General features: G+C 44.1%; 1 protein-coding gene across 1 annotated transcript in view; it reads left to right on the top strand.

Annotated features, from left to right (window-relative positions):
* Positions 1-18,929, top strand: part of LOC124117656 (protein mono-ADP-ribosyltransferase PARP14-like) — a 34,812-nt gene that overhangs the window by 3,130 nt on the left and 12,753 nt on the right. Inside the window, exons 2-13 of the mRNA XM_046479641.2 lie at positions 2,251-3,518; positions 3,804-3,983; positions 4,848-5,084; positions 7,768-9,678; positions 11,026-11,574; positions 12,604-12,686; positions 13,100-13,333; positions 13,966-14,187; positions 14,781-15,015; positions 15,356-15,493; positions 15,834-15,899; positions 18,381-18,560. Coding sequence (XP_046335597.2) covers positions 2,408-3,518; positions 3,804-3,983; positions 4,848-5,084; positions 7,768-9,678; positions 11,026-11,574; positions 12,604-12,686; positions 13,100-13,333; positions 13,966-14,187; positions 14,781-15,015; positions 15,356-15,493; positions 15,834-15,899; positions 18,381-18,560 — 5,146 coding nt within the window. The 5' untranslated portion in view covers positions 2,251-2,407. The remainder of the gene's footprint in view (positions 1-2,250; positions 3,519-3,803; positions 3,984-4,847; positions 5,085-7,767; positions 9,679-11,025; positions 11,575-12,603; positions 12,687-13,099; positions 13,334-13,965; positions 14,188-14,780; positions 15,016-15,355; positions 15,494-15,833; positions 15,900-18,380; positions 18,561-18,929) is intronic.

Genomic DNA, 18,929 nt, shown 5'->3' with positions numbered 1-18,929 from the left:
CAGTAGAACAGATCTCGACCCACTGTACAACAGATCTCGACCCACTGTACAACAGATCTCGACCCACAGTAGAACAGATCTCGACCCACTTTACAACAGATCTCGACCCACTTTACAACAGATCTAGACCCACTTTACAACAGATCTCAACCCACTGTACAACAGATCTCCACCCACTGTACAACAGATCTCGACCCATTGTACGACAGGTCTCGACCCACTTTACAACAGATCTCCACCCACTTTACAACAGATCTCGACCCACTGTACAACAGATCTCGACCCACTGTACAACAGATCTCGACCCACAGTACAACAGATCTCAACCCACTGTACAACAGATCTCGACCCACTGTACAACAGATCTCGACCCACAGTAGAACAGATCTCGACCCACAGTAGAACAGATCTCGACCCACTGTACAACAGATCTCGACCCACTGTACAACAGATCTCGACCCACAGTAGAACAGATCTCGACCCACTTTACAACAGATCTCGACCCACAGTACAACAGATCTCGACCCACAGTACAACAGATCTCGACCAACAGTACAACAGATCTCGACCCACAGTACAACTGTACCTTTGGCGTTTTATTCATGGTAGAAGCAGCTGGTAGAAAAAGTGGGCCAGGGAATACAAACAAGGTCCATCCATCTGCTTCTGAATGGGGACAAACTTTCTCCCAAACTATGTTAGTTGGAGTAATGAAAGTTTACACACTGGCGTTACTGTTCATGATCTCAAAAGAGTTTAAAAATTGGTGCTGTAAGATATTTTTGTACAGAGTTATGGTCCTTGCTCTGTGCTTTTCAACTTATTGCATATTCTATGAAATGGGGATTTTTTTCAGAAACTTGTATCGTACATGAATGAAAGTTTGCATTAGTTAAACAACAAACAAACCAACAAGCAAATAAACAAACAAACAAAAGTACAATAACATGGATCAAAGGCAATAACTCTGTAAAAAGGAAATTATGCCACCAACTTTCGAAATCAGTCTTGACAAGTATCTTTTAGATACGCCACACTCAGCAATATTCCAGCTATATGACGGCGTCTGTAAATAATCAAGTCTCAATCTCAGCAAAATCAGATCTTAGTTCTCGCTACCGCCAAACAAAGATCTGAGGACATCCCATTAGAGGTCATGTCAGAACGACCTTTCATCCAACCAATCAGAGCATCGCTTACCAGATCATGAAAGTGACATTCTGAATGTGAATTCTGATAATGCAACCTTGAAAACTTTAACACGGGGTATTCCGAACGATAGTTACGGGTTTAACGACTGAATCCATACAATGTAGACCATCTATTAGCCATTCCAGAATGTTCTTTTGTTCAGGTTTCAAATTTGTAATCAAGAATTTGTCAAAATATGTTTCGAAGCGTAGTGGCCAATTTGAACTTAGTGCCGTAAAGCCTGACAAAGCTGCCTTCTGATTGTCGAATGTCGGCTTCTTGTCAGTCCTTCTATCGGTCGGTCAAAGTTCGTGCAAAGTCGGTCTGTCGTGACCTGTAATGGGATGTCCTAAGATCTTTGTTTAGCGGTAGCGAGAACTAAGATCTGATTTTAATGAGATTGAATCAAGTCTGGACCAAACAATCCAGTGATTGATATCATGAGCATTGATCCACACAATTGGGATACCTTGACATGCATCAACCAGGTTAGTGAGTCTGACCACCCGATCCCATTTGTCGCCTTTTATGACAAGCCTTTTGCGGCAAGCATGGTTTGCTGAAGACCTATTCTAACCCGGATCTTCGTGGGTAGTTATTGTACTTAGTACGTAGTGTCTCTAATGGGGACCCATGAAGATCCGGGGTAGAAAAGATCTTCAGCAACCCATGCTTGCCGTAAAAAGTGACTATGCTTGTCGTAAGAGGCAACTAACAGAATCGGGTGGTCATATTCGTTGACTTGGTTGATGCATGTCATCGATCCCAGTCGTGTGGATGTGTACATTATGTCAATCACTGGATTGTCTGGTCCAGACTCGATTATTTACAGACTGCTGTCATATAGCTGGAATATTGGTGAGTGCGGCGTTAAATAACAAACAAACAATCAAATATTCCACACATTGTACCCAAGTCGGGAATTGAACCCGGGTCTTTGGCGTGACGAGCGAACGCTTTAATCACTAGGCTACCAGACCGCCCCCCTACTATATGAACAAACAAACTTCTAATGTGCCTCATGGTGGGAGAGTGATAACGCTGTTTTCTTGTTTTCAGAAGCTTATGCTGACTCCTCCTTGATTGGTTGTGAGAGACGTTGCCGGCCTGTAATTGTGTACAGAATAATCTGTACCGCTCACAGTACTAACGCCAAGATGCCATAGCCAGTCTTGGTGTATCTTACACACACATCAAATAACATACCCACAACACTATGTCTGAAGACAAAGCAAATCCTGAGACAGGATACGAAGTGAACGCTGCATCCCAGGCGCCTCTAACACACTCTCAAGGTGCAGGGACTGGAGGAAGTCAGCTGTTAGGGAATACGTTGGCTGCCAGTGGGTCCTTGAACAAAGTACCACCTCCTGACATGGGCGGTGAAGGAGGGGCAGAAGGTGGCGGAGGAGGAGGTGGAAGATTAGGAGGAGAAGGGGAGGGAGGAAGAGGAGGTGGAGAAGATTGTGGAGGAAGTGGAAGATTAGGGGGTGAAGATGGCGGAGGAGGAAAAGACGTGAGAGAGGGAGGGAGAGGGGGAGAAGATGGCGGAGGAGAAGGCGAAGGAGGAAGAGAAGCTGGTGGAAAAGGTGGTGGAAGAGGAGGAGATGACAGAGAAGATGGTGGTGGGGTGGTTGGAGATGTTTCCAATGTCAATCTGCCCCTACAATCAAATACAAAGATGTCAGAATCCCATTCCGTGATTGACAAGAATGACACTCAACATGGTCAGCCCCAAACCCCAACAAATCTTGGTGGAATTCACGGGCAACCTCAGCAAACTGGATCAGGAATTCACAGGCAACCCCCACAAACTGGACCAGGAATTCTTGGGCAACCCCCACAAACTGGACCAGGAATTCACGGGCAACCCCCACAAACTGGACCAGGATATTATGGATACCCCTCACAAACTGGACCAGGGGGGGCTCCTATGTGGATGCCTATGTATCCGTTCCCCTATCAGGGCCCTCAATACCAGTATACCCACCCACCCTATTTCCCCCCGACTAGTTTGCCTTCAAAGGGGGAATCATCACAAGAAGCCCCACCCTCGCAGGTCCCCGTTCCACACCCACGTCCTGCAGCGTCACCCTCATGGGGTGGGGAGACTGGGACCTGGAGTTATCCCGCGCCTCCCTACCCACAACCCCATGGTTATCTCCCACCACACGGCATCATGCCCACCCACGCCATGGGTCATTACGGTCAAGGGTGGGCACCACCACATGGAACACATCCCCCTTGTCCTGGAGGCCCTCCTCAGCCTCAGCCTCAGCCTCATCCATCTGGATCCGCGGAGAGATCATCGACACCTTCGTCTGAGAGTAAGTCCTTTGAACCAATCAATTTTTCCTTTCCCTGAGTAATTATTATCGTTCTGCCATGATAAACAATAACTGTGCTTCTATAAAGTATAGCATTCTGTTATTCCTATCATATTTTCTTCCATTGAATAATTATTGTCATCCTGCCACAATACACTATAACTGTGCTTCTATAGACGATCTTTCTTTTAAATTTTTACAGATATAAATTATAAGATACAATCCTAATCATGTATTTTTGAAGGATAAGGTGAATAATTTGCAAGGTAATCTGTGTCGCGACAGATGAGGCGGAGCAGGTGTGTATCGAGGACGAGTTCCGGGTCCTGGTAGAGAACGCCAGTAGCGCAACACATGCTGACTGCATACAGAACTTCCTGGAGGCGAAAACTGAGTTGACAGTGGAAACGGTGCTGCCAGCATCACTCTCCGGGGCGTTCTTGGTGACTTTCAAAGAAAAGCCAGGTAACTGGCATATATCTGTAATTGTTGTCGTAAGTCACATTCTGTAACATGCAACATGAATTGTCCTGAATGACCAACACAGTTTTGTCTTGTGACACTCAATGCGTTCAAATCAAGATTCTACTGTAATGATTTTGTTTGGTTTACGTTTTGAATTTCCATTTTGTGTAAAACTTTTGTATCTTTAATAGGGCTGGCTATCAATACAATCAATATTGGAGCAGTACCATGGAGCAAATACACAAAAATATATCCTAAAGATATCAACATATTTCACACCACTGGGGAGTGGTGGCACGTTTATGCAGGGATTACTTTGTGGAAATTTGAGATATAACAAAAACAGTTACTTTCCATCTTCAGCAATAAACATTTTTGACAATTACAAGTCTGTTTTGGTAAATCTAAACTTTGTTTCATCACAACAGTTTAAATAAGGTATTATTGTTGACACAATTTTCATATCGATAATTGTTAATATTTCTTCCCATAGATGATAATATAGATTATCGATCTTTTTTGCAAGCCCTAATCATTAAGGTTAGTGAAATCACAACACGTTAGGAAGATAAAAGCCCTGGACCAGTGATACAATAATGAAATATTAGTTACTAGGAAAACAGCATAATGCATTGAATCTCCTAACTGTTCCTTGAATCGTCATAATAGACAGAAGTATATATAGACCGATACAAACACTTTCACTGGTAACGCGAGATACGATAATAGGGATCAGTCTGCTTATACTAAATTAGATCCTTAAGCTAAACCCTTCTCCTCCTTTCTGTAATTGTTGAAATGTTTGTAAAACTCTGGACTGTTTAATCCTATCAGAGTTTGAATTAAGCAATACATTTCTTTCAGACATTGGGGAACTAAAGACCCATTTCATGAAAAGACCGATTGAGGATTCGTGGCTGAAGGTGACGCAAGTGCTGCAGTCTGCCAGTGTGAAGGTCACGTCCCTGAGGCCGGACACCACGGACGACAACATCAAGTTCTACTTCATGAACAGACGCAAGAGTGGCGGAGGAGAGGTCAAGGCTGTCACACGCTCCCCAGACCACTCCGGAGCCGTTGTGTACTTCTATGACCCTGAAGGTACATTTACTTCTTACTACTATTACGATGGCGACAGCAATAACGATGTCTACTACTACTGCTGCTACTAATACCACCACTTGCTACTGCTACTACTACTGCTACTACTAATACAACCACTACTACTACTGCTACTGCTACTACTAATACAACCACTACTACTACTGCTACTACTACTAATACCACCACTACTACTACTGCTACTACTACTGCTACTACTAAAAGCACCACTACTACTACTGCTGCTACTACTACTACTACTACTACTACTGCTACTACTACTGCTACTACTTATACAACCACTACTACTACTACTACTACTACTACTGCTACTACTAAAAGCACCACTACTACTACTGCTGCTACTACTACTACTACTACTACTACTACTGCTACTACTACTGCTACTACTTATACAACCACTACTACTACTGCTTTTACTAGTACCACCACTACTACTACTACTACTGCTACTACTAATACTGCTGCATCTACTACTGTTACTACTTATACCACCACTACTACTACTGCTACTACTAATACCACCACTACTACTACTACTGCTACAGCTACTACTAATACTGCTGCTTCTACTACTGCTACTACTAATACCACCACTACTACTACTGCTACTACTAATACCACCACTACTGCTACTAATACCACCACTACTACTACTGCTACTGCTACAGCTACTACTAATACCACCACTACTACTACTGCTACTACTAATACCACCACTACTACTACTACTGCTACAGCTACTACTAATACTGCTGCTTCTACTACTGCTACTACTAATACCACCACTACTACTACTGCTACTACTAATATTACCACTACTACTACTACTAATACCACCACTACTACTACTGCTACTACTAATACCACCACTACTACTACTACTGCTACAGCTACTACTAATACTGCTGCTTCTACTACTGCTACTACTAATACCACCACTACTACTACTGCTACTACTAATACCACCACTACTGCTACTAATACCACCACTACTACTACTGCTACTACTAATACCACCACTACTGCTACTAATACCACCACTACTACTACTGCTACTACTAATACCACCACTACTGCTACTAATACCACCACTACTACTACTGCTACTGCTACAGCTACTACTAATACCACCACTACTACTACTGCTACTACTAATACCACCACTACTACTACTACTGCTACAGCTACTACTAATACCACCACTACTACTACTGCTACTACTAATACCGCCACTACTACTGCTGCTACTACTAATACCGCCACTACTACTACAGGTACTACTAATACCACCACTACTACTACTGCTACTACTAATACCACCACTACTACTACTGCTACTACTAATACCGCCACTACTACTACTGCTACTACTAATACCGCCACTACTACTACAGGTACTACTAATACCACCACTACTACTACTGCTACTACTAATACCACCACTACTACTACTACTAATACCACTACTACTACTGCTACTACTAATACCACCACTACTACTACTGCTACTACTAATACCACCACTACTACTACTGCTACTACTAATACCACCACTACTACAACTGCTACTACTAATACCACCACTACTACTACTGCTACTGCTACTACTGCTAATAATACCACCACTACTACTACTACTGCTACTACTAATACCACCACTACTACAACTGCTACTACTAATACCACCACTACTACTGCTGCTACTACTATTACTACTACTACTACTACTACTGCTACTAATACCACCACTACTACTACTGCTACTACTACTATTACTACTGTGGTTGCTGCTGACCTAGGATTGCCTCTGGTCATCAGGCTCAATGACTAGGCCGATAACGTATCATTGAACCTTGATTGTGTTGGACATTGCTCAATCACTGGTTTACCTGTCTCAGACTTGATTATGTAATCCCACTGTGATATAGCTGGAATATTGCTCACAGTGACATTAATATAGAAGAGCGCCAAACTACTATTATTACTTTCGTGTTTTGTTAAACAGAAAGCTGGTCTCCAAGGCAGGCATGTTTGCTCATTCCTAGCATAACCCTTTCATCCCTGTCCAGAACTGAAACATGTTCAATAATGACTATTATCATACCTCCTTGTTAGAATGATGAGATCTGATTGGTCCACATGATCTTGGTAAAATACTGTGTAACCTGCCTTGGAGGGTAATAAATTTTCAGCGGGGGAATAAAACTCCTATACCCTGCCATGAGTACAACAGGCTGCATGTGCATTTCTGAGACAGAATAAATCCTTTATACCCCGCTTCAAAGCAAAAAGCCACACACTTTTTCCGAGCCAATGGATGTCACTGAGCATAGCTCAAACTAACCTCAGCTCAATCGATCACCTGTTTTCTATCGATTTTGAATTTTTTTGAATCATTTTACAATGTCATATTAAAACATATCGGTTAGATAAATTTGTTGTAGCAGGATCACTCGGGGTACATGGGGTTTTATGCGACCCTCATTAGGGTTGACTCCATTCGCCTCTAGCTCATAGTATAAGACCTAACTTTATATTAAAAATATGTTGTAGTTGAGATAAATGACGTCAATGTAGGACTTTAAGTAACATGAACTGTTTCAAAGGCATGTATATCACTATTTTTGTATTTCATATTTGTTAAACATTACGTTCACAGTTGCAAAAAGAGTCTGTGAAAAAAGCCACAAGCTGAACACGCATGACGTGATTGTCACCCTCCACCATGACCTGCTGGACACGTGGGGAGGCAAGGATGAGTCCTCGCCTGGCACTGCCCAAGCAAGCAGAGGTGCCGCCACACACCGGGGACCTATACCCAGACAGTCCTCATGGACGCCTGGCCAAGGCCATCACCGCAGTGGCGAACAGGAACCAGAAGCCGGAAGCAGGTCCACAAGGTCCACCGATGGGGGAGCTCAGACAGGCAGATCAGCTCATCCTCCACAAGGAACAAACAGGTCAGCTGCTCCTCCACAAGGAACGAACAGGTCAGCTGATCCTCCACAAGGAACAAACAGCTCAGTGATCATTAAGACACTGGACAATTATGTGGTGTGCTTCCTGTCGAAATCTTCTGTCTGTCAGAAAGAATTTGTGAAGTTTATTGGGGAAAGTTTACATGGCATTGTCAGATTTATTCCCCAGCCCAAAGACAGAGTGATGCTCATGGTTGAACACACTGGTTCTGTAAATAAATTAAGTTCCTGGAAAGCAAGCATTGGAAGAGACATTTCAGAATATGTCAGTAAATATCTGAAAGTTGAATGTTTGCATACATCTGTGCCTGAATGTTTACTGGATGAGATTCTCACAGCAGTCAACCCCATTCTGAAGAGTAGGGCAGATTTAGTGAAATTATACCAGGGGACAGAGATGACGGATCTCATCATATGTGGCACCAGTGGGCTAGTTGATTCTGTAAAGTTTCAAATTTCAAAAGTGAAACAATCATCAGTCCCTGTTTCACCACCAAGGACTGAGAGCTGCAACTTGAAACCATTTCAGGCCAACTATTTACCATTGTCAAAGTTTGAAGATATGTTTCCGAAGGTAAATACAAGAATAGACACCCAGAAAGACATTGTTACATTTGAAGGGCCCAGCGCTGATGTTCTTTCTGCAAAATTAGAATGTTTGAGAATTGTTCAAAATCTAATAATTGAAAGAACCCCTTTCAAGACAGAGGAAGCCATGAAACTTCTGAGATCACACAAGACAGCAGACTTCATTCAAAAGAAACTGAATAGCGTCCGTTGTGTATGGGGATGCGGAAACAAGGAGGTTCTGATCTATGCGGAAACAGAGGCTGATGCCAAAAAAGGAAGAAACGTTTTTGAGACGAGTTTAACGGAATTAACGATTGCTGTAGACACTGCTACAGAAGCAGTCTTGAGGAAGGCAGAATGGGGAGAGAAGAGGAGCGGGCTACTGGAGGCTCATCAGGGGAAGCTGGAGCTGGTCCAGCAGAAGGGGAACCTCCTGATCTTGTGCACCAGCGATATAGGAGGGAGTGTCAGGGAGGAGGTGGAGAAGTTCCTCAGCATGAACGCATTACGGTCAAAATCTCTCCCCCTTGAAGCCTCAACTGCCAAATTCTTAAATATGTTTAAATCAAATGAAATCCGCTTGATAGAAGGGAAGCTGGAGAAGCATCAAGTTAAGATAATTGTTGATGAAGGAATTGTCAGCTGTGAGTTGAAAATTTCAGGATATCAGAAGGGCTTTGCTGACGCGGAGAAACTCCTTAACAAAATGACGTCTCAAATATTTTCTAAACAGCATAAGATTGTTCTTCCGGGAATCGAAGAGTTCTTTGTTAAGGGGAAGGGAAGAGAACTCTTGTCAGCCGTTGAACAAAATGTGAAGTGCATCATTCAACCAAAGGACATGTCTCCGGAGAAGAAGGAGAAGAAGAAGCGAGAGATGAGAAGATGGGATGTCCCCTCGGGAGGAGTGTTGTCCGTCATCCTCGGAGACATGCGGGACCTGGCTGTGGACGCTATCGTTAACGCTGCCAATAGGGACTTGCAGCATGGAGGAGGGGTGGCCAAAGCCATAGTCGATAAGGGTAGGCAACTTTCTTATCCAGGATATTGTTTGTCCAAATAAAGTTATACGGCATTAGTTAAAGATATCAGCCCACCTAATCATGCAGAATATTTATAAATGACTAATGCTAACAACTGTTTTTTTGTGGGTAAAATACAAATGCATGTTTTGAAACCATAACAAACATTTTTTCACACAAAACATGGGACAGCATCTTTCTTTCTACTGCAATCTCATTAAAATCAGACCTTAGTTCTCGCTACCGCTAAACAAAGATCTGAAGACATCCCATTACGGGTCACGTCAGACCGACCTTGCGCGAACTTTGACCGACCAGTAGAATGACCAATCAGAAGGCAGCTTTCTCGTGCTTTATGGCACTAATTTTAAATTGGCAACTACGCTTCGAAACATATTTTGACAAATTCTCGATTACAAATTTGAAACCTAAACAAAAAAAACCATTCTGGAATGGCTGATAGATGGTCTAGATTGTATGGATTCAGTCGTTAAACATGTAACTATCGTTTGGAATACCCCGTGTTAAAGTTTTCGAGGTTGTATGATTAGAAATCACATTCCGACTGTCACTTTCATGATCTGGTAAGCGACACTCTCATTGGTCAGATGAAAGGTTGTTCTGATGGGACGTCTTCAGATCTTTGTTTAGCGGTAGCGAGAACCAAGGTCTGATTTTAATGAGATTGTTTCTACTGATAACAATATGCTCCAAGTCCATATATGTTTTCATGAGGGCAAATGGAATGTTCCTGTCATCATGATGAGATAATATCAAGATACAACATCAAACTTTGAGTAATGGTTGTTAGTGTGATGATAATTTTAATGCATGTTGCGACCTGTGAAGATGCAGAACAGGTCTTCAGCAACCCATGCATGCCGTAAAAGACGACTTTGTTTTGTTGTAAAAGGCGACTGATGGGATTGGGTGGTCAGGCTCGCTGACTTGGTTGATGCATGTTATCATATCCCAAAATTGTGGATCGATGCTCATGATGTCAATCACTGGATTGTCTGGTCCAGACTCGATTATTTACAGACCGCCGTCATGTAGCTGGAATTTTGTTGAATGCAGGGTTAAAAAAGAAACAAACAAACAAAACATCCGCGGTATGACAGGCTAATCACCATACATAAGCATACATTGTGGGAAAGATTAAGCCCATTGCAATACGGAAACAACTATCAGGCTTATACCTTCATAAGCTATGAAGTATTTAATACTTCTCAAAGTTTGCAAAGGGTCACTCTTTTATAGGTAAGACGTCAAATTGTGTGCATCTGTTGAAATAGCCAACGACAATCTTACGTGAAGACACACATACCAACAAACATCATGTTGCAGGTGGAAATGCAATTGTGAAGTACTGTGACCAGTACATCAAGGAAAACGGTCCCCTGGTGGATGCGGAGGCCGTGTGCTCGCCTGCAGGGTCCCTCCCCTGCAAGGTGGTGATACACGCTGTGGGACCAGTGTGGGCAGGGGGGGACCAAGGGGAGGAGGAGGTCCTGAGAGAGACTGTGGGGAACATCTTGAAGGTTGCTGAGGCCAACAATATACAATCCATCGCCATTCCTGCCATCAGCTCGGGTATATTTGGCTACCCTCTGCAGGATGCCATCACTGCTATCATGGAGGCCCTTCTCGACATGTGGCGGCCCGATCCAGAGGGTTACACCTGCCTTCAACACGTTTATCTCTGCGACATCAAGACCGACACAGTGGGCATGTTCGTGAAAGTCGGGAACAAGCTGTTTGAGAAAGACAGGGGTAGTCATGGCGACAGTGACAGTGTTGACAGCAGTGAGGAAAGTGTTCTTGAGGAAGAGCCTGTTCATTATAGTAACAGTGGATCGGAGTCGGAGGATGCTTCAGATACAGAGTCTACTCGGGGTAAGTACAGCGATCTTAGCGCTAAAGTGATCGTAACTGCCATACCTTTACATAGACTTAGGACAGTCATAGCGCTAAGTTTGTTTCACAATGAACAATTACAACAAAAAATACCAGGGGTAAGTACAGGGATCTTTGCGCTAAGGTAGCTGCCATACCTTTACATAGACTTAGGACGGTCATAGCGCTAACGTTGATTCACAATGAACAATTACAACAAAAAACACCAGGGGTAAGTACAGGGATCTTAGCGCTAAGGTGATCGTAACTGCCATACCTTGTAGTAGCACTTAGGTTGTTTTGTACAAGGGTACCCTGATGTTCACAATGAACAATTACAATAAAATCTTCTTCAGTTGAACTCCATGATATCGACCCCATGGGGATTTGGGGTTAGAATAGATCCCCATATATTCGATGGTCATAATGTCTTCGAGTTTCATTGTGTGTATTGTAGTAACTTCACATCCAGTTATTCCACATGGGACAATATCTTGTTTATGCCCTCAACATGTCGTAGGGACCGTTTTGCAACAGTATATGTGAAAATATGACTCACTTTTTGTGCAGAGTTGCAACCCTTGGGCACGTCAGAAATCTATAACCGTGGGTTTTCATCTCAGCTTGCCCCGATTATGTTTGTGTCTTACTCATTCATTAAGCCTGACTGTATACTTTGGTCATTAATCCCGACTGTATACTATGGTCATTAAGCCGACTGTACACTTTGGTCATTAAGCCTGACTGTATACTATGGTCATTAAGCCTGACTGTATACTATGGTCATTAAGCCCGACTGTATACTATGGTCATTAATCCCGACTGTATACTATGGTCATTAAGCCGACTGTACACTTTGGTCATTAAGCCTGACTGTATACTATGGTCATTAAGCCTGACTGTATACTATGGTCATTAAGCCCGACTGTATACTTTGGTCATTAAGCCTGACTGTATACTTTGGTCATTAAGCCCGACTGTATACTATGGGCGTGCAGCTAATGACCTACCTCATCTTGATACTTGCAGGATCAACATACGTAGCAAGTGATGAAGGTGATACTGACTCCCCGGGTATCAATGTTGTCAGCAAGGAACTGGCGTTAGTGAAGGTGAGATGGTTTGGATCAAGCCAGGCTTTTCATTAGCATTTAATGCACATAAGATACATGTACTCTGTCATTCACCTGAAAAAGAAGTAAGCACATTCTATGAAATGTTGTGTTCTTCATAATAAAGAAGTTGACATCCATAAACTCTCTCTCTATTGAAATCAATATTATCCATTCATGTGGACATTAACCCAGATGCCCTAAATGTTGATTAATTTTGAAGCAGGGTGACGTTCCGATCTAGCTTTGAATCTTGGAGACCAGTTTACAAATTATGATATGGTAATGCTTATATAAAGAGTGTTTATGAAAACGGAGATGGATCATTTGTGGACCATGTAACATACTGACCACAGTGACCTTGTGAACAACGTGGGAGTTTCCTGTCTGTAATTCCTTGTACCATGATGCAGGCGGATGTTCTGGTTAATCCAGCTCAGTGTGACCTTGACCTTAACTCCGGTGCAGTGTCAAGGTCACTGCTCAAGGCCGCTGGTCCTAAACTACAAGAAGAATGTGAAAGGAAGTATGAGGAAGGTATCAACCTCGGTGAGGTCGCGGTCACAAAGGGAGGTAATCTGCAGTGCAAGGTGGTCTTCCATGGATTGCTGTTGAAATGGAACAACGGCAAAGGGAAGGCAGAGAAGGTATATGACGTTCTAAATACAACTTATTTTGGTTTCAATGGATAAAATATAAAAAAAATACATCTGCATTCATGGACCTTGAATTTATTCCAAAGTTCATTCTCAAACTAACTCAGATTGGAAGTTTTTCATCTTAAGGGTCTTTTTGTGGGATATTACCACATAATACATGAAATGACCAGTATATTATTCTTGTTGACTGCCCGAGTTTCAGATATATCTTCAACAGTGGTGATACTGTACTGTTTAAGCTTTGCTTTTGTTTGTTTTTGTTTGTTATTTAATGCCACACAGAATATTCCAGCTGTATGACGTTGGGCTGTTAGTGATTGATCGAGTCTGGACCAGACAAACCAGTGATTGATATAATGAGCAAAGATCCACACCATTGGAGTATACAATTAACCAAGTCATCAAGCCTGAGTCACCCCATCGAATTTTCTGACCAGGTTGCTGGGCCCAAAGGAAACTTACTGCTATGTCTGTAGCAAGGCTATGTTATGTATGGATGTAAGATCGTCTTAGCACCAAGATCGCTTTGTGGAACAGGGCCCAGGGGACCAATTCTAACCTGGAATTCCCACTGGGTGTAAAGTAGTGTTTGACCTTGACCTTGAGTGTTTTGTTGCCAGGTGTTGCGGACCCTCGTGACAGAGTGTCTGACGGAGGCGGACTCCAGTGGTTATACATCCATTGCCTTCCCTGCACTCGGCACAGGGCGACAGGGCTTCCCAGCCGACATTGCAGCCGACCTCATGTTCAGCTCCGTCCGGACATTCCTAGACACCAACTCTGCATCTCCCCTACAAACTGTGTACTTCGTGGTGCACCCGAGTGATCGCGCTGTGTTCAAGGTAATCTGTCTGTAGAGTAGTGAGTGAGTGAGTTTGATTTAACGCCTCTTTGAACATGTTTCAGTTATATGTCAATGTGTTGATGTGGGAGGAAAGCCCCAAGTGATGCAGGTCATAGACCTTTAATGACCACGTTGATGAAATCAGGAGTATGGGTTGGTGCTGACAAACCTAGAACCATAATCAGGAGGAAACTGGGATTCGAACCCATGATCATAGATTCCTTGCATGCCTAAGGGATGCAACTCCATCGCCTTAGACGACTACCCCCAATCCACCTGCTTCATGTCATTGACAAGTGCTCAAATTGTATGATTTTTTCATAATTAACTTTTCAACAAAAACATATATATATCATAATACAATACAAACTTTACCCAACAGAAGAAATGTTTCAAATAGAAAATGGAGGCCAGGTGGCCAGGCCGTCCAAGGCGCCGCAATTCGAATCCGGGTTCGCCCTGATTATGATTCTAGGTTTGTCAGCACCATACCTGTGCTCGTGGGTTTCACCGAATGTCTGAGAACTGCATCTGTAGGTCTGGCTAGTCCCTGTCAATGTAATATCAGAACCTAATTTTTCTACCTACCAGGCGTTCAAGGCGGAGAGTGAGAGGCCGTATAGTGATAGTGACTGGATGAGCAGCACCCCCAGCCCCTACACCAGGCCTGCCTCCAGGGGCCGTGGGGGGTCCTTCAGGGGCCGCCGGGGGTCCTCCAGGAGGCACCGGACATTTGGGGGAGGACAGGCACCGGTTCCTCCCAGCCCAGCGATGGCAGCCCCAGGTGGGGTCCCTGCGTTGAATAGCCTTTTCGGCGTTTTGAAAGGTAAATAACATTATTAACTATAAGACCAGTACATCCTGGCTCCCGTCGTGGCTCGATAGCTGATAAATGTCTGAAGCAAGTCTTGCACTTACAATTCAGCTCAGTTAACTGGCTAGTGTAGCCTTGTTGGAGATTATGGGTTAGAAAAAGTCCCCAGTAAACTTTGGGAAAGGTGACTAAAGGTCAGGAAAGGTGACTAAAATTTGGGAAAGGTGACTAAAGGTCGGGAAAGGTGACTAAAGGTCGGGAAAGGTGACTAGAAAGGTGATGTAGAAAACGTGAGTTGGCTATGTTGAAGTCACATGAAAAATGTTTCATGAAATCCACCATTCTTCCACAGGGATGCACTCCAGCTCCCCCACCGGAACCAACTATAAGCTCGGTCCCGTCACAGTTGTCATTGCTCAAGGTGATGTCACCATGGAAACCACAGACTGCATCGTCAACTGCTGCAAGGATTCATGTGACCTCAATTACAGTAAGTCGGATCACCTGGGAGTCATGTGACCTCAATTACAGTAAGTCGGATCACCTGGGAGTCATGTGACCTCAATTACAGTAAGTCGGATCACCTGGGAGTCATGTGACCTCAATTACAGTAAGTCGGATCACCTGGGAGTCATGTGACCTCAATTACAGTAAGTCGGATCACCTGGGAGTCATGTGACCTGACATGCAGTGACTCATGTGACACCCAGTGTACAATCTGTCTGTGAACATGACAAAATTATTCCCCAATTTGACAAAGTGATCCTGCTGTTAAAGTGGCTACAGATGTCCATGAAGCTCTTGACAATGTGGTGTGTTCTTTCCTGCAGGCGCCATCTCGAAGGCAATACTACGGGCAGCAGGACCAGTCATACAACAGGAGTGCTTCGAGAAGAGTGAGTCTTGTTCTTCTTGGCGTCAGTATCGCAAAATTATGTTTATGATTGATTTGACTTGCACTCTGATGGCAGCGAACTGCATGGCCTCAGACGACTGGGCCATCCGTGTCCCCTGATATGAGTGGGAGTGAGTGTGTGTGTGGGTATGGATTTTACACTGCTTCAGACATTATTTGTGACATATACTTCCCAAAAGAAGTGAAAGAACACCTGATTCTTTCTATGTCATGACACGGTGATCTCTAACTTCTTTTGAGTAGTATATGATGAAAGTCAGCTGCATGTGGGAGGACAGTGAAACCCAGGAGCATGGGTACAGTACTGATGAAACACGGGTACAGTACTGATGAAACACGGGTACAGTACCGATGAAACACGGGTACAGTACCGATGAAACACGGGTACAGTACCGATGAAACACGGGTACAGTACTGATGAAACACGGGTACAGTACCGATGAAACACGGGTACAGTACCGATGAAACACGGGTACAGTACTGATGAAACACGGGTACAGTACTGATGAAACACGGGTACAGTACTGATGAAACACGGGCAGTACTGATGAAACACGGGTACAGTACTGATGAAACACGGGCAGAACTGATGAAACACGGGTACAGTACCGATGAAACACGGGTACAGTACCGATGAAACATGGGTACAGTACCGATGAAACACGGGTACAGTACTGATGAAACACGGGTACAGTACCGATGAAACACGGGCAGTACTGATGAAACACGGGTACAGTACTGATGAAACACGGGTACAGTACTGATGAAACACGGGTACAGTACCGATGAAACACGGGTACAGTACTGATGAAACACGGGTACAGTACCGATGAAACACGGGCAGTACTGATGAAACACGGGTACAGTACCGATGAAACACGGGCAGTACTGATGAAACACGGGTACAGTACTGATGAAACACGGGTACAGTACTGATGAAACACGGGTACAGTACTGATGAAACACGGGTACAGTACAGTACTGATGAAACACGGGTACAGTACCGATGAAACACGGGTACAGTACCGATGAAACACGGGCAGTACTGATGAAACACGGGTACAGTACTGATGAAACACGGGTACAGTACCGATGAAACACGGGTACAGTACCGATGAAACACGGGTACAGTACCGATGAAACACGGGTACAGTACTGATGAAACACGGGTACAGTACTGATGAAACACGGGTACAGTACTGAGGAACACGGGTACAGTACTGATGAAACACGGGTACAGTACTGATGAAACACGGGTACAGTACCGATGAAACACGGGCAGTACTGATGAAACACGGGTACAGTACTGATGAAACACGGGTACAGTACCGATGAAACACGGGTACAGTACCGATGAAACACGGGTACAGTACCGATGAAACACGGGTACAGTACTGATGAAACACGGGTACAGTACTGATGAAACACGGGTACAGTACTGAGGAACACGGGTACAGTACTGATGAAACACGGGTACAGTACTGATGAAACACGGGTACAGTACTGATGAAACACGGGTACAGTACTGATGAAACACGGGTACAGTACCGATGAAACACGGGCAGTACTGATGAAACACGGGTACAGTACCGATGAAACACGGGCAGTACTGATGAAACACGGGTACAGTACTGATGAAACACGGGTACAGTACTGATGAAACACGGGTACAGTACTGATGAAACACGGGTACAGTACCGATGAAACACGGGTACAGTACTGATGAAACACGGGTACAGTACCGATGAAACACGGGCAGTACTGATGAAACACGGGTACAGTACTGATGAAACACGGGTACAGTACTGATGAAACACGGGTACAGTACTGATGAAACACGGGTACAGTACAGTACTGATGAAACACGGGTACAGTACCGATGAAACACGGGTACAGTACCGATGAAACACGGGTACAGTACCGATGAAACACGGGTACAGTACTGATGAAACACGGGTACAGTACTGATGAAACACGGGTACAGTACTGATGAAACACGGGTACAGTACTGATGAAACACGGGTACAGTACTGATGAAACGGATCATAGTCCGGTCCTACCCTGCAGTCGAACTAACCCCGAACTTAGGGACACAATTCTGATCTCTTTCAACATGTAACAAAAGTTGTATCTGGGATAACACTTCCTTAGAAAAAGTAGAGATTCTTATACTTTTGGGGGTAGAGTCCCGTCTGGGATTCAAACCCACACTGCCAGAGAAAAGGCACCTCATCGCCAGCACACAAAGTCAGCTATCTTACCCACTCAGCCACCGAGGCTTCCACAAAATGAAAGTCCGAGGACTGGTAGTCTAGATCACGTCATATGTGTACCCCTCTGACAAGTGTAAATTGGCACGGCTCCCATGGCCGAAAGCTTTGAACACACAATGCCATTTCAGCATGATAGCATATTAATCGTATTGCCCATCCATTTTCAATGATTGCTTGATGTTTTTCAGAACATTCTATGACAAAGTATGGCTACGTCTTGACTTCTGGTGGTAATCTGAAATGTAAGATGGTAGCCCATTTGAGGGCTCAACAGTCTAACTACGGCTGGACGAAGGTGCTGAGTCAGTGCATGGACTGGGTGAATAAGAAGGGCGTCTCATCCATGTCAATACCTGCACTGGGTACAGGTGAGTCAGTGTATGGACTGGGTGAATAAGAAGGGCGTCTCGTCCATGTCAATACCTGCACTGTGGGTACAGGTGAGTCAGTGCGTGGACTGGGTGAATAGGAAGGGCGTCTCATCCATGTCAATACCTGCACTGGGTACAGGTGAGTCAGTGTATGGACTGGGTGAATAAGAAGGGCATCTCGTCCATGTCAATACCTGCACTGTGGGTACAGGTGAGTCAGTGCGTGGACTGGGTGAATAAGAAGGGCGTCTCATCCATGTCAATACCTGCACTGGGTACAGGTGAGTCAGTGCATGGACTGGGTGAATAAGAAGGGCGTCTCATCCATGTCAATACCTGCACTGGGTACAGGTGAGTCAGTGTATG

Source organism: Haliotis rufescens, unplaced genomic scaffold (assembly GCF_023055435.1).
Source record: "Haliotis rufescens isolate VD_foot unplaced genomic scaffold, xgHalRufe1.0.p SCAF_48, whole genome shotgun sequence".
Classification (NCBI taxonomy): domain Eukaryota; kingdom Metazoa; phylum Mollusca; class Gastropoda; order Lepetellida; family Haliotidae; genus Haliotis; species Haliotis rufescens.
The sequence above is the reverse complement of the archived record's forward strand: the minus strand, read 5'-3'. Positions and strand labels throughout refer to the sequence as shown.